At 34.9% G+C, this 15,108-nt stretch overlaps 1 protein-coding gene across 2 annotated transcripts in view; it reads right to left on the reverse strand.

Annotated features, from left to right (window-relative positions):
- KCNQ5 (potassium voltage-gated channel subfamily Q member 5) overlaps positions 1–15,108 on the reverse strand; it is a 242,785-nt gene that overhangs the window by 42,771 nt on the left and 184,906 nt on the right. For both annotated transcript variants that reach the window (XM_053461252.1, XM_053461250.1), the window contains exons 8-9: positions 5,965–6,059; positions 1,356–1,382 (exon numbers count right to left, since the gene is read on the reverse strand). In XM_053461252.1, coding sequence (XP_053317227.1) covers positions 1,356–1,382; positions 5,965–6,059 — 122 coding nt within the window. The remainder of the gene's footprint in view (positions 1–1,355; positions 1,383–5,964; positions 6,060–15,108) is intronic.

A 15,108-nucleotide genomic window follows, 5' to 3' on the forward strand; every position in this document is an offset into this window, starting at 1 on the left:
TTTTAGAATTTGCTAGAAAGTAGATAGCAAAATGCATAGGTAAATAATAAGTTATATTATATATAATGCAATTGAAAAAGTATATATATCATTTTTATAACAACATGTATACTTTCAGCATGTATGTCCTTATCCCTCATAGTAACAAAATTTAGAGTTAGACAAAAGGGTTCTTTCCAAATCAGATTGCAGATTGCTTTTAAATTAAGAGTATTGATGCGACCATGTACTGGAATGATTCCTAATTAGATATTTGTTTGATTTCATATGGTTGTCTGCATGCAGCAGGAAATAAAATCTATTAACGGCTTTAAATAGTTTCAGACTACAATAAGACTGCAGCCAGACCACCATAATTTAATAAACTGTAATTATAAAATGGTTTTTTTTTTTTAAAAAAAACAAACATGCTATTTGTAATTGACACATATGTTTAAAGTTTATTCTCATGAGTTATAGCCATCACATGTAAGCTAAGCAACGTAACCAATATTTACAAAAGTATCTTGTTCTTTTAGACTATATATATATATATATAACTTGAGTCATACGAGGTGTATTATTTGAATTTTCCACATACTCAAAGCTATCAATGATCATGCATGAATAACAAGAAATGTATAGTCTAACCAAAAAGGTTTAGGAGCCCTTACCACCATCTTTACTAGGCAAGTATTTAATTCTACAAAAGGACAGGGGTATACTACAAGCTCATAGCCCTTGGGCCTCAACAGCTGTCATAGTATGGTGGAGGTCTGTGCACCTGCCAGAACAGACCTCTCCTGTTGGTCCTCACCTTGCCATGCCAGAGTACAATGTCATATATTGGCATCCAGTGGAGGAAGCATTTTTAGAAAAGTCTGTGCTGGCGGTTGTACAGACCTTCACACTGATGCATTTAGTTTGGACTGGGGTGGGGGGTCATGGAGCCCTTGCAATTTGTGTGAAATATTAGATACATACACATACAGACACAATTTTAATTGCTAACACCTATATGTTAATTGTTATTTTCACTTCACACATACATTGTTGTGTACGTTTGAGGGCTGGCCAAAATAGGCAGCTATCCGGGGTGCCTGTCTGAAGTGGGCACTTCAGTAAAAAGATTGTAGAGAAGGGGTTTAGATTGAGCTGTCCAAGCAGCTTTGGGTTTGCCCTGGGAAAGGTCCATTGTGACCTAAATTACAATTACAAATCTAAGGTAGCTTGCTCAAAGAAAGGCATCTACTGTACATTTTACTGAATTCATTGTAACATTGCAGTGATTTATTGACTTGATTAGGTCAACTTAACATAAACATAATTTATTTATTGGTGATTAAATAATAACATATATATAACATAACACAAACCTTCCAGATGTCTCGCCTTGTTCTTTCCTTCAGGTATTAGTAAATGAAAGAAAAATAATGTAATTAAGCAAACTGTATCAATCATTATTAAATATACAAATAATACATTAGATAACTGACAACTGGAAATAAACGCATTGGTTAATTACAGGTCACAAGAGATACAATTTTTTTCTGTAGCTCAACAGAAGGCATAACACATTCAAGCAAATAAAATAAATAAAAATAAACAAACAACAATACCAATCATCTCCAACAGTCCTCTTTTACACATGCAACATGCACAGTACATACAACAGCAGTCTAAGCTTGCAAAGCAATTAACAAGGCAAATGCATTGCTGACAGATACTTAACAGAAAGCTGTAGAAAAAAGGTATCTGCTGTGAAGTAGATTTTGGTCAATTTCTATTGTTTACAGAATAAGTTGATATTTTTTTTTTGGAATGCCCATTCTATGCTTACTCTGAAATGGGATACAGCATTTTGTCAAAGCAAGCTTGAACGTTAGAATTGATCAGTGTTTGTTCAACAACTGTTCCTTATAGTGATTTACCAACTGAAAGTGACCCCTCTTCCATCCCCTATATGTATATATTTGTATATTTATTTATATACACATCCTCAGGCTCCAAATTAATTGTATCTATAATAACTGCAGACATTGTGTAAGTCATGGAAAGTCCTAACACACATTGGCACAAGGCTAAGCATGTTTTTTTTTGGCAATTTATACCCCAGCTTTCTAATTTAATTAGTGGTCTCTGACATAATTGATATTTATATATATAAACAAAAAATTACCAAAATACCACTTTTGCAAAAACAATTGATTTCTTCCCCTAAAAATGTAGTTTAACAGTTAGAAAAAAAGGACTTTTAATGCAAAAACTGTTTTTTTTATTGGTCTTTGGTCTTCAGAAGTGGTGTGCAGGGTATGTGTGCTGATATGATGCCTATCCTATCCTCCTTTTTATAAAATAAAATATAGCTTTGTGCTTAAAATCAGCACCATATCTCTTTTTATTGTTCTTGTTTATATCCCAAAAGTTAGGTAACCTTTTCTTACAAATATGTATTGATCATGAATCCCACCATTGTATTTGGTAAAGAAAATACATATTGTAAATAAATTACTTTGTGGAAGTTTCAATGATAACATTAGACTTTGTTAATTTATCCCTAGCAGATTGTGTAGCGCTATTACAATGGGGATAATAAACATTAACAATAACATGTTAAGACATTCTGGTACAGAAGCTTACAATCTATTTACAATCTATAAAGTATTAAAAACATTTCCATGGAAAATCTTGTATATCTAAAAATATTCAGTAGTCATATCATACATACAGCTCTTTCTGCACACTCCAATTATTTCATACATTAAATTACTAGCAAAATATTCTCATTTTTATCATTTTCCTAATGATTAAGTCACTATTTGGCTAAAGGAATTGCCTCTGGGGTATCACCTAAAATCATATGAGTAATTAAATGTTCTATGCATAGTGTTTTCCATCTGATTTATGTTTTTTGAATAAAATTGTGTCAAATTTGCCATTTGTTTTGTAAATAGCTGATGCGAATACACAGAATCTGGGAATATTTTTGTCAACTAAATTACTGTTCATCTATTATTTCTGTATAAACGGTACATATTTTATTTATTTAAATTTACTTAAATTGATTTAAAACAGTGTGAAGTATGTGAATATTTCAGGAAAACAGCTTTGCAGAAAAGCTGAAATAAATTGTAGATCTAGTGTGTTCTCACATCACTAGAAAAAGTACAGTACACATACTGGAACGCTCTTACAGTCTGACAACCCTTACATCCCTAACCCAGCAGTACCCTCATGTTCTAATTATTATTATTATTTATTTTATATAGCGCCATGAAATTCCGTAGCGCTGTACAATGGATAGACAGGACATAACAAGTAGTATGTAACATAACAAATTGACTAACAGAGACAACAGGTGAGGAGGGCCCTGATCAAACGAGTTTACAATCTAGAGAGATTTAGGGTATTTTACACATTAGGTAAAAGTGCCATTGTAAGGGATGGACCCGCAACACTAGAGTAAGTATTGCATTCGAGGGACTAGGAGAGGTGAGATAAGGGAATATGGGGGTGTAAATCCTCCATGACAGTAAAGCTCCTCAGTAAAGCATTTTCCCTTGAAAGTGATATCTAAGCCCTAGCACCCCAGCTTCTGTGGCATATAGTTCCTAAAATAATTAGCCTTATCCAGCATCGTAAGAACCACAGCTCACACCAGGTGAAATAAAAATGCACCATATGATCTCCACTTGTTTGAATGTGTTCGGTAAAATGGAGTATAGATACAATTTTGCCAGCATTCTATCCCACTGTTGATAATGAAGTCAGCTGTGGGTGGAACCATGATGTCATGCCACACGTATATTACACACTGACATGATCACATAGTCTATGTACCTGCTCCACTTAATGCACAGACAGTGTTTGTTTCATGGCTTTACGTGAAACACACCAGAACAATACTGTGGGACAGCAGACTAGTGGCAATTATAAAAATATTCTAAAAAAATAAAATAAAACAAGGTGGTTATTTTGTCTATATACAAATAAAATATCAGGAGCAACAATGATGTGTCATGGACGGTAGCCTATACTATACCGTATTTTAATAGCTGGATGTATACCTTATATTCTAATTAGAATTAACAGTTTCCTTTGCTGTTCCCATAATAATAAGGGACAACAGATAAACTTTGTGCGAGAAAAAGTTGGTGATTTATGCAAAAGATTTGATGACTCAGTTATTTTTCCCCAAAGAACATTGTCTAGGTTGCACATTCTCCTGGCATTTTATATGAATGCACTGCAGCCTTTCCTATTGCAAATTAGCAGTCATTAAACAATTACATTCACAAACAACTTTATTTCCGTTCTGTAGCTTGTGTGCTCTTGGGGTAACACGTTACTCTTTAATACAACTTGGAGAAAAGTTAAAATGAAGAATTATACTTTTATGACACATTTAGCAGAGTTATATGTTTCTGCTCAAGTTATCAAATAGCCAATCAGTGCTGCACAAATGTTAACACAGTTATTCCTATTTTCCCCTCTGTTGTAGTTAATAAGAAGTTTGTGATGTGCGCTCCTTAAATTACCCATGCTGTCATCATGGCATGAAAGAAATGTGCCTTTTTTTTTTTTTTTTTTTAAATAGTAATTAATATTCTTGCACTTTAAAAAACACTTGGTACTTTTGAGTAATGTAAGCACTATAGGGTAAACCTATTTTTATTTACAGTAGCAAATTTGTTTTTGTATTTTCTATATTTTAACCCTCCTAACATTAAGGGGCAAAGTTGGCCCCGAGGGCAGCTTATTTTACATCAAACCCCATTCCACCTGGAACAGAATGGGGGTGGCTGGGGAGATGAGGTCCATACATCTCCTGGGGTTCCTTAATCCATGCTCCATGAACAATTTGCATCTACTCTCCACCTCCCTTTCGAGGCAATTTGGCACTATCCCCACCTCTCTGTTGAGCCAGTTCTGCCCATTTATCTTGACCACACAATCTCCTTCCACCTATAATTAGCAGGAGAGAGAACACTCTTTTTTGGCACCATATAAATGCACGGTGAGCGTCCATATGGCTTCATACAAAGTATTTCGACCGTTTTAAAATTCTGGCCTGTCAGAGGCACTTAAAGAATAGAAATACATTTTTCTAATGTGTTTATTTGTTCCAATTTATCAAACAAGTTTTTCTTCAGTAAAATACCTTATATAAATTGGAGTATTGCTAAGTAAATGTGGATTTAATTATGGAAGAACCAGTTGTAGCTTGCTTTTGCGGTTCCCACTTATTTTATTGCTGAAGATAGAGCAGTAATTTTATATCCTATCCAATTATCATAGTGTTCAGGCTTTCATCAAAACATGTTTGCTAGAAATCAAATGAATACATTATAATTATTATTAATACACCCTAGTGCTTTCAGCATGGAAAAAAAATTGTCAAGCCCGTGATTAGTTCTACTTTTGCGTGAAATTTATAACTTTACATCCACATTATCCACTGTGCTAAATGAAGATGCTCAACAAGGGTTTACTCACTTAAGGTTGAGATTACCAAGGGTAATAATTTCAGGGAATCATTATCTTCAACTACTCTCTGAACTCTATGTAGTGTCAACTCAGTCTAGCTCATGGGGTCCAATGCAAGATTTTGAAAACATGGGGAGTTCTCATATATTTATTTACAGAGTAGTGAGCTCTTGAGTTACCCTAGGCATTGTCCATTTAGCTTATGAATAATCATCTGTATCCATGTTTGACCACACATGAGCTAGATATAATTCACAAAGGCTATAGGGATGGCTAGATTCTTCTCAGTAGTCTGGACTACAATCCGTTAAAGCATTGCATAGCTCTAGTACAAATATATTTAGTTGTATTAATTTGGAGCCTGGTGATAGCTTAGATATTATATATAAGTATTGTCGGAGATAGAAAAGAGTAAGGAGACAAACCAACATAGATACTAATGTTCTAGGGGGTTGAACAGACATCACGAACAACACCAGCCGCCATATTTGTACCTACTTTGTAGGGCTGCAGGTATGCAAGGCCTTCAAATGTGGCTTCCAGGTAGCAATGGAAACCGATTTCTCATCAGCCGCATAACTACGCCATACACACTACGTGCAGGATATATGATAAAAAAGAAAAACAAGGCAGAAGGGAGCAGGGAATAAAACAAAAATTGAAAAGCAGATTAGTAAACTGGTACAAGTCATGTTTTTTTTCATCATTCATTGCATTGATACATGCCTGAGAGGTGGAAGAATACTTTCATAATATCGCCAGGTGGCTGTCAGGTATGCTCGACTGGAATCAGTAGAATAAAACCGCCACGTAGCCTGGTATGAGGAGAAAATAAAAAAGCACAAGGGAACCAACAAAACATGAAATAAAGGAAGAGCCAAGTTGGTTAAGGAATATTAATACTTTGCTTCATACCAAGTGCAAGTGCCTGTTAGGTTTCCTTAAAGTGCCTAAAATGACGATTAAACCACTTTGCAATCATGTAATAATTTTAAGCACCAATATTAAGGGATAAAACGAATATATTTTACGGCCCCGAATATAGGGATATCATTACACTGTTGATAAAGTTGTGACATTGTCTGTAGATTGATTTACCTGTATATTTATGTATCTATATAACTGACATTGTCAAGAGAACTTTCTGTTGTTTTCCCATAACCTCAAAAATCAATATGTTTTGTCTGTCTGTACTGGTGATCAAGTGCAGACCTTTTTTCTCCAAACTTAATGTGTCTGTGTATTATGTGCCTGTGCATCTCTTTATATAATTCTTCATAGATAAATAGGTAAAAGCATTGTTAAGCCCTGCAAATGTTTAATTTTTATTTGTAGATGTGTATTATTAAAAGTCCATGCATATCATGCAGCCATACATTTATGCTGGGATATGGTTGAATAGCAGAGTTTAAAACGTTTAAAGTAATACAGTTAGTGCTTAAAAGAAAAACATTCCTAATATGTACATTGAATATAAACAGCATGATGCAAATGCACTTTTACCAGTGGAATTGATATGCTATTGCTCTTAACTGCAAACGTTTAAATGGGTGAAACCCTACATACTCAGGTGGTACTGTAGTCATATTGAAGTAAATAATATATAAAATATAGAACAATATTGTTCCAGCCACACACAGACATATTAAGTGAGCTGAAAAAAAACAGCTGTTGCCGCGTTATGCTGTAATAACTAATACAAATGTGATATTAACGTTCAAGAGCCATATTGAATACAACCGCTGCAGGAATAGTTAAGAATACTTAACTTAGTCCATATGTAGAATGCTAATAGAAATGGGCATAATGCATTACAAAATAGTTTTCTTATAGCAGAACTATGCTTGTTCAACAAAGATGTGCAAACGCAGCATTATGTGTCTGTGCTGTATATATATTGCATGCTTATTTTATAGAAGTACTACTTCTTATAGAAGTGCGCATTATGTTCTTTTCTTTGTACTAGGAATTGCTCTGTCTGTGCCAAATACAATTGCTTGTGAACCTATTCATTTGGCATTATCCAAAATAACAGACAGATGTGGATACAACATATACTTTTAGGTGTCCTCATCTACCCACACACTATATGAACAAAATTATTGGGACACACATCTTAATTATTGAATTCAGGTGTTTCTATCAGACTTAGCCACGCAGTCTGCATTTACAAACATTCGTGAAAAAATGGGTCGTTCTGAGAAGCTCAGTGAATTCAAGTGTGACACTGTGATAGGATGCCACCTTTGCAGTAAGTATATAACAATACAGAGAAAGCGATCTTCTGCCCCTTGGATATATAGGAAGGAAGGAAGGAAGGAAGAAACAATAGCATGGCATTAGAAAATATTACTGTGTACCGGTGCTGGATCTAAGTGCAAGTTTATTTGTAAGTGCATTTGTAATAAATTGTTTACTTATATTGTTATACTATAGAGTGCTATTATTTCTTTCTTCCTTCCTTTCTAGGTATCCGAGTTTGAGCTTTGAGGAGGCCCTAGGAGCAGAAGATCGCTTTCCCTGTATTGTTATATACATATTGTTGGGGATTGGAGGAGTCCTTGCCGAGTTTGGCTTTATAAGGGGAGTATTTTTCCTTAGCTTCCTTGCATTTTTAAATCTGATTTATAGTATATCACCTTTGCAATAAGTCAGTTTCATCCCTGCTACATATTCCACAGTTAACTGTTAGTGGTATTATTGGAAAGGGGAAGCGTTTAGGAACAGCAGCAACATAGCCACAAACCGGAACACCATGTAAATAACAGAGCGGGGTCACTGAGTGCTGAGGCGTTTGGTGTGTAAAAGTCACTAAAGCTCTGCTGATTCCATAGCTGAAGAGTTCCAAACTTCCACTGGCATTAATATCCGGACAAAAAACTGTGTGGTGGGAGCTTCATGGAATGGGTTTCCATTGCCAAGCAACTGCATGCAAGCCTCACATCACCAAGTTCAATGGCAAGCGTTGGATCGAGTGGTGTAAAGCACACCGCTTCTGGACTCTACAGAACCGTGTTCTGTGGAGTGATGAATTGCGCTTCTCTGGCAGTCTGATGGGTGAGTTTGGGTTTGGCGAATGCCAGGAGAACATTACCTGCCTGACAGCATTGTCCCAACTGTAAAGTTTTTTCAGTGTTTGGGCCCCTACTTCCAGTGAAGGGAAATCTTATTGTTTCAGCATAGCAAGACATTTTGGACAATTCTATGTTTCCAACATTGTGGGAACACTTTGGAGAAGGCCCATAAAGACATGGTTGGATGAGTTTGGTGAGGAAGAACTTAACTGGCCTTCACAGACCCTGACCTCAACCCCATCAAACACCTTTGGGATGAACTGAAACGGAGATTGTAAACCAGGTCTTGGACAAGATTAGTGCCTGATCTTACAAATGCTCTACTGGATGAATTAGCAAAAATTCCCAAAGAAGCACTCCAAAACTTGGCAGAAAGCCTTCCCAAAAGAGTCGAAGCTGTTTTAGTTGCAAAGGGGGGACCAACAACATATTAATGTCTATATGTTTGGAATGAGATGTGCTAATAGTCCCTTCTGGTGTAATAAACCTAGGAGTGAGGAACCACGTGGATTGTAAAAGTGTGGCACATGGTTTGTGATCCTTGAATTTAAGTTTATTCTTTATTTATTATATTATGTTATTATGTAAGTAATGAAAAAATAGGTAGTTTAGTCTAGGTCTATACTTAACAGAGCTTGCTAAGACCCCTAGAATTGGTTGATGGCCTGTCGTCTTCCCGAATCCAACATGTTACAGTTCCGTATACTTAATAAACCCATGTAGGTCTGTTTACAGGCAATAGGCATATTAAAAGTTACATGGTCAATAACAGCCATTGTAAACAGTAATTATTTCTCACAGCCTGTTGCCTCTTCCATTTGGTGAAAACTAGTTGTCTCCTATAACAGTAGCAGAAGAAGTGAGATGGTAGCCTAAGTGGTTTATAAAGTAATTAAATATGTAGCTTTTGTCCACTTGCCACTGTACTCACAGTGCTAAAATTGTAAAATAGTGAAACTCAGAGTGAGTTAGCTATGTACATTTAATAATGTAAAATTATTCCTACTTCTGGTTTGAAGTTCATAATCACATAACTTGACATACATAGAAGGTAAAACCTTGGTATATGTCCTATTTAACCAGTCCCAGATTAAGAAATGGGTGCTGCATAAAACCCCTGTATTATGGTACATACAATTATTTACATCGTAGTAAACATAGTTATGGTGCATAAGGAATTAAGAGTAGATGGGGTCCAGACTACAAAACATAAACACTCTCAAATAAAAATCAAATAAAACTAGAAGAATGAACCATTAAACCAGTGTAATAGTTCCATGACTTGAATTTTGGAATGTGGGAGATAAATCAGAGAACATGGTGCATAACCTTTTATGTATCCCACATAATTCATATATATAAATAAAGGGAGTGAGACATGAATGCTGTGCATCACCTCAGTGCCATAACATATTATCAATGTAAGATTGTGGAACATGAACCCAGTAGTGCACTTTATTAATCCTGGAATGAGGTTTACAGTCGCAGGATTAAGGCTCCTAAATCCTCACACAAACTCTGTTGCAGATTAATCCTTTGTGATACAGAAACTTTGAAATGTGGGACAAACCTCCTACAAAAGCTTAAAGACCAACCTAGCCCTTAATTTGACGTATTGTTTCCTTCACTTCTCTGAAGCTGTGCCTAGTTGTTTTAGGTTTGTGACCAACAGGATTTGTTGTACACTTGTCATAATATATAAATGACTTATATTCAAAACAAATATATTGCACAGAATATTACACAACTAAGGCGATATAACAAGGATATAACTTACTCTTTAACTGATGGTCTCAGCAAAGCTTTCTTGGCCAAGAAGCTGTTGCTGACCGTGGAACCCTGACACAGCTCTAGATTGCAAAATTTGAGCCTTTCTTTCCCCCTCTTACTCTCGGCCATTTTTTTTTTGTCCCAAGTCTGGCTATACAATATTGGCTCTATACCCCACCTCGACCAAAAGGGATTCAAGTTTGTTCATTTCTAATGCACTACTCCATGGACTACTCCATTGCCCAACACAATAGCACCAATCATTCCTCAACCTGCTTGGTTTTAAAATGTTATGTGGACCTTCCCATGTACGCAATCATTTTCAGATATGCGCATAAAGTAAGAAAAGCAGAAGAGAATACACAGTGTAACAAGGTCGTCAGGACTGAGGGGAAAAAAGCAATACAAAGTTATTTTTAAGACAGAAGAAATATATAACAGCAGAAAAAAGTTACATTTAAATAATTATGAGGTGTCATTTCATTGCATTTGAAAACAAGGTGAAAAGAGAAACCTGGTGATTAACTTTGTTATGACATTGTAATAGAAGAACTTGAACAAGCAGTAACAGAACTTAGTTCACATCTTGACAGCCATCCACAAGTGCACATTTGTCATTCATATTTGTCAGACAAAAATAACTGAAAAAGCAGACCGGTTGGTAAGAATAGCACATATTTCACATAGAAATCTGAATTGTGTACTAGTGTTTAAGTTTGAAGGACCTAGGAAAAGAACAGGGTTTTATGTTAATCAATATTTCAGTACATATTATTCTGGATTTGTCCGGGTCCAAAGAAGAAAATAGAATGATAATTAAAAATGTAAGTAGGAAATTAATTAATACGAGTTGAGTAACAATATCAATATATATATTTTTTTATATAACCAACTTTTTTTTAAGAATACTTGGTGTCATTTCTGAAAACAAAAATGGGATGTATATATATATATATATATATATATATATATATATATATATATATAATCTTTACTCTATACAGCATATGCTTCAGAAAGCAAATGTTAGAAAACAAATGTTGTCTGCACCATGTGTGTAATGTTTTGTGGTGGGACAACATTCTGAGTAGTAGATGTTGATGTTTCTGTACTTGGCTCTGTCCATGGTACTGACAAACATAATTGGTCATTCAAGAAAAAACTGCATGACAGTGGAGTTGTATTGCATGCATTTCTTTATATTCAATAGAAGGCAAAGGACAATTTCAATTAGCATTACCCTTCGTATTTTTGGTCACTAGTATTGATTATGTTATAAGTAAAGAGTCGATAACCAACCTTTAATCTCTTCATTATATTATAATGGGTATCTGATATGATTTCTATAATAGTTCATTATTGTTATTTTTGGAGAGTTATACCTTGTGCAGTTACTAATGACTGTTTCTGTAGAATTTTGTTACCTACATCAACAGCAAGGGCAATTTAGTGTGCGGGGGGTCAAAAAGTCTTATCCTTCCTGGCAAATTATACAAATCTGAAAATAGTTTCCTATTTTGTTTCCTTTTCATTGAGGCTAATTATAGAAAAAAGGTGAGGTGTATATATATATATAAACATATTAAACTGTTTTGCCTACCCTATATTTTTTTAAATATATTTAATAGTAATAAGGCTTTCCTATCTGTTTGAAACCAAAATCACAAGCTACCCAACCTATGTCAGAAGTATGTGGGTCAGCTCACAATTAAGACGCTGTAAGGGTGGAGACAGAATACTTAATACAAACATTAAACAAATAACTATATATTAAACGTGAATGGAGGTCTCGGAATGAGGGGCACTAATTGTAATAGGTGCTTAAGATATGAGGGTGACAGGGCCAGCCTCTGAGAAAATGGCAAACATGGAACTTCCAAATTAAACTTGTGCATATAACACGTGCCCCAGCATTCCAGAATATGGTATTAATGGGTATTCATATGCCTTATGCATAGTGTGGGATAAGATGCTCCTAGGCAACTTTTTATTAGACTTTAAGTTCCATTTACATTCTATCATTTAGCAGGCCCATAATGAATTCACCGGTTCATTGTTGATAAGCACTTGAGTATATACAGGGAGTAGTGATTTACCAATAAACTGGTGGTAATTCGTTATTAAGTGATTTATCATTTATAAATTTGTAGATTACCTATGGTTTAGTGTTTTTCAGTATTTTACCAGTACCAGGTAAATGTATTTTACGAGGTTTATTTTGGCATAGGACATTTTATTTTTAAATCAAAGTAGGGAATAAAGTTGGAGGGTTTTTTAAAGTTAAAATTAACTCCTCAGTAATGTTGGGAATTTGGTTAATACTTGTTGTAGCCCGTACATGAAGCTTTAACACCTTTGTAGCATTACCAGCGATCCAAGTTCTTTCTAACAAAGGGTTGGCTGGCAGGAGAACAGTTGACCTTTGGTAAGCAGCGCTGACTGAAAGAGTTTGGGACACTACCTAACGTTTGATTCTGTTTACTTGCAATATCACATATAGAGTTGATAGCTTTTATTGGGCCAACATGTAAATTTACATAAACGTTTGGGACCTCAGAGGTCGCTTATGCAACTTTACATTTTCTCCCATGTTGGTCCAATAAAAGGTATCAACTTCAACTAAAGACTCAATTTTTCCAGGGGCTTTAACTAGTTATACCTTTTTGTATTAAGTATCTAGCTCAGATTTTATGCAGCATTTATATGAAGCTAGTCTATGATATTCCAACATGTTTATTTTCTGTAACTATGTTTTGTACAGGACTGGATAGTGGTGAGCATGTTGTGTTTTGGGCTACCTAATTATTGGGCTATTTGCCTGAACTTACCACCCCAGGTTGCCAGCACTCTCTTGGTTTTAAATTAAAAGGCTGGAGAACTTAAATTTCAAAATTAGGCTGACCCTAATTTTATTTTTGGTTTTAAAGAAAGAGTACAATGAGTGTTACTAAGGTGTGTACCCCAACACAGAAACCTATAAAAGAGAACTTAAAATATGCAAAACACTGGAATGAAGCAATAGATGTGCAATGAGCTATTGCATTGCATGTAAAATAACATCATTATTCAGGTCTTTGCAAAGCTGCTATCTATGTTAAACAATGTTTTGCATTTACTACTTTTGTAAGAGGCAGCACAAAACGCTGTCCCACATGTTTAGTCCAAATATATGACTTTTTCTGGTTTACCTTACATCATTATTTTGCAAGAATCAATGCTTACAGAGCCCAATAGGAGGCTGTACACCACTGTTTACATTTAACAGCAGAGGTTAATGGCCATAGTGTCTTTGTAATATTGTTCAAAGGACAGAGGCTTTTAAATTAGTGACAATCTCTGATAACTAGGGTAACATATGAAATAGGATGTAGACATCAAAGGCTATATGTATATTCAGTGACAAATGGTAAACATGGTCTGATAAGTAGAAATATTTCCCTGGAAGCTATGTTGATTAGGATAATTGTATTGCTTTACGGGGAAATTACTCTTTTTATTTAACCATCAATGTATTATTAAAGCACAATCATCTTCCTAAAAAAAATAATAATACAAAAAATCGGCATTGGGGTACACACCATAAAGGCAAGAATGGCTAAATCACTGTCCAATAAGGTAAGTGTGCACTGTGTATTTTTTTACTGATCTTTGCTGATTCTACCAGTTTGTATTAATATAGGGAATTTGGGGTTCATGATGATGATTTTTGGTCTTAAACAGGAATTGTTGCACATAGTGTGCCTGGATATTAATGCAAACATATGGGCCAGTGTCTGGACAGTTCTCTCTACACTTCCTGGAAGTTATCTTGAATGATCTTGGAATGAATCTGACAATACATGATCTGTCACCAATGTCACTTAATAGTGAATTGGCACATAAAAACACAATAATCTCCCAAAGTTTCCAGCGGGGAATTCTGAAAGCAATTTGTTAGAGGCATTATCATTATAAAACAGCGTGTCAGATTTTTATGTGCAGTATGTATATACATTGGGGCTATCTGTAAAACGTCATTAATTGAAAAGGGGTCTTATCACTATGGCAGCCAAGGGAATTTCTTACTGACTTTTTAATTTAATTGGTTGCTATAGTGATAAGACACATAATCACTTATTATACATATCACCCAATGTTTAAATGTAATTTGACTGTATTAAAATACTATCTAAGCTAACATGGTATTATTGTCTTATCATAAATACTAGTATGGATAGCAATGAAACAGCCATTAGGAGCTTTATCAAAAACATGGCAGTGGCCAAATAGATCCCTTTATGCTGATGAAAAAGTGATGAATGAACTTTGCTATTACATATATTTATTGCCATATGCATATTATTTTAAAATACTTGTGATTGTATTTTCAATATTTTTTGCGTTGACAAAAACAGTAAAAAAAAAAAAAAGAGGCTGGAATACACCTTTTCCCAGGGGATCAATTATTTTGCTTGGAAACACACAAATGTTGGGAATGTAAAATAAGGTAACTGATTCTTGCAAAAATAATTTGCATTTCGAGAGAAAACCGGTTATTGCAGTGTTAGCACTTGAGTGTAAGGAGTTTTTTTTAATTATTATTTGATTATTGATGGATCTGATATCATGATTTAAAATTGTCTTTTATATTTGCATGGGCTGCCAATAACAAATGGGTTCATTTATAAATCACTAGCTTGGGTCAGTTCTTCCTTTGCACTATGTGGGTAACATTCCACCTTATAACTATGTACGAGTAAATTCTTGTAAAGGTCACTTATATTTTCAATTGGTTGATTCTACAGAATTTCCAGTGTAG

The sequence above is a fragment of the Spea bombifrons genome, chromosome 3 (assembly GCF_027358695.1).
Source record: "Spea bombifrons isolate aSpeBom1 chromosome 3, aSpeBom1.2.pri, whole genome shotgun sequence".
Classification (NCBI taxonomy): domain Eukaryota; kingdom Metazoa; phylum Chordata; class Amphibia; order Anura; family Pelobatidae; genus Spea; species Spea bombifrons.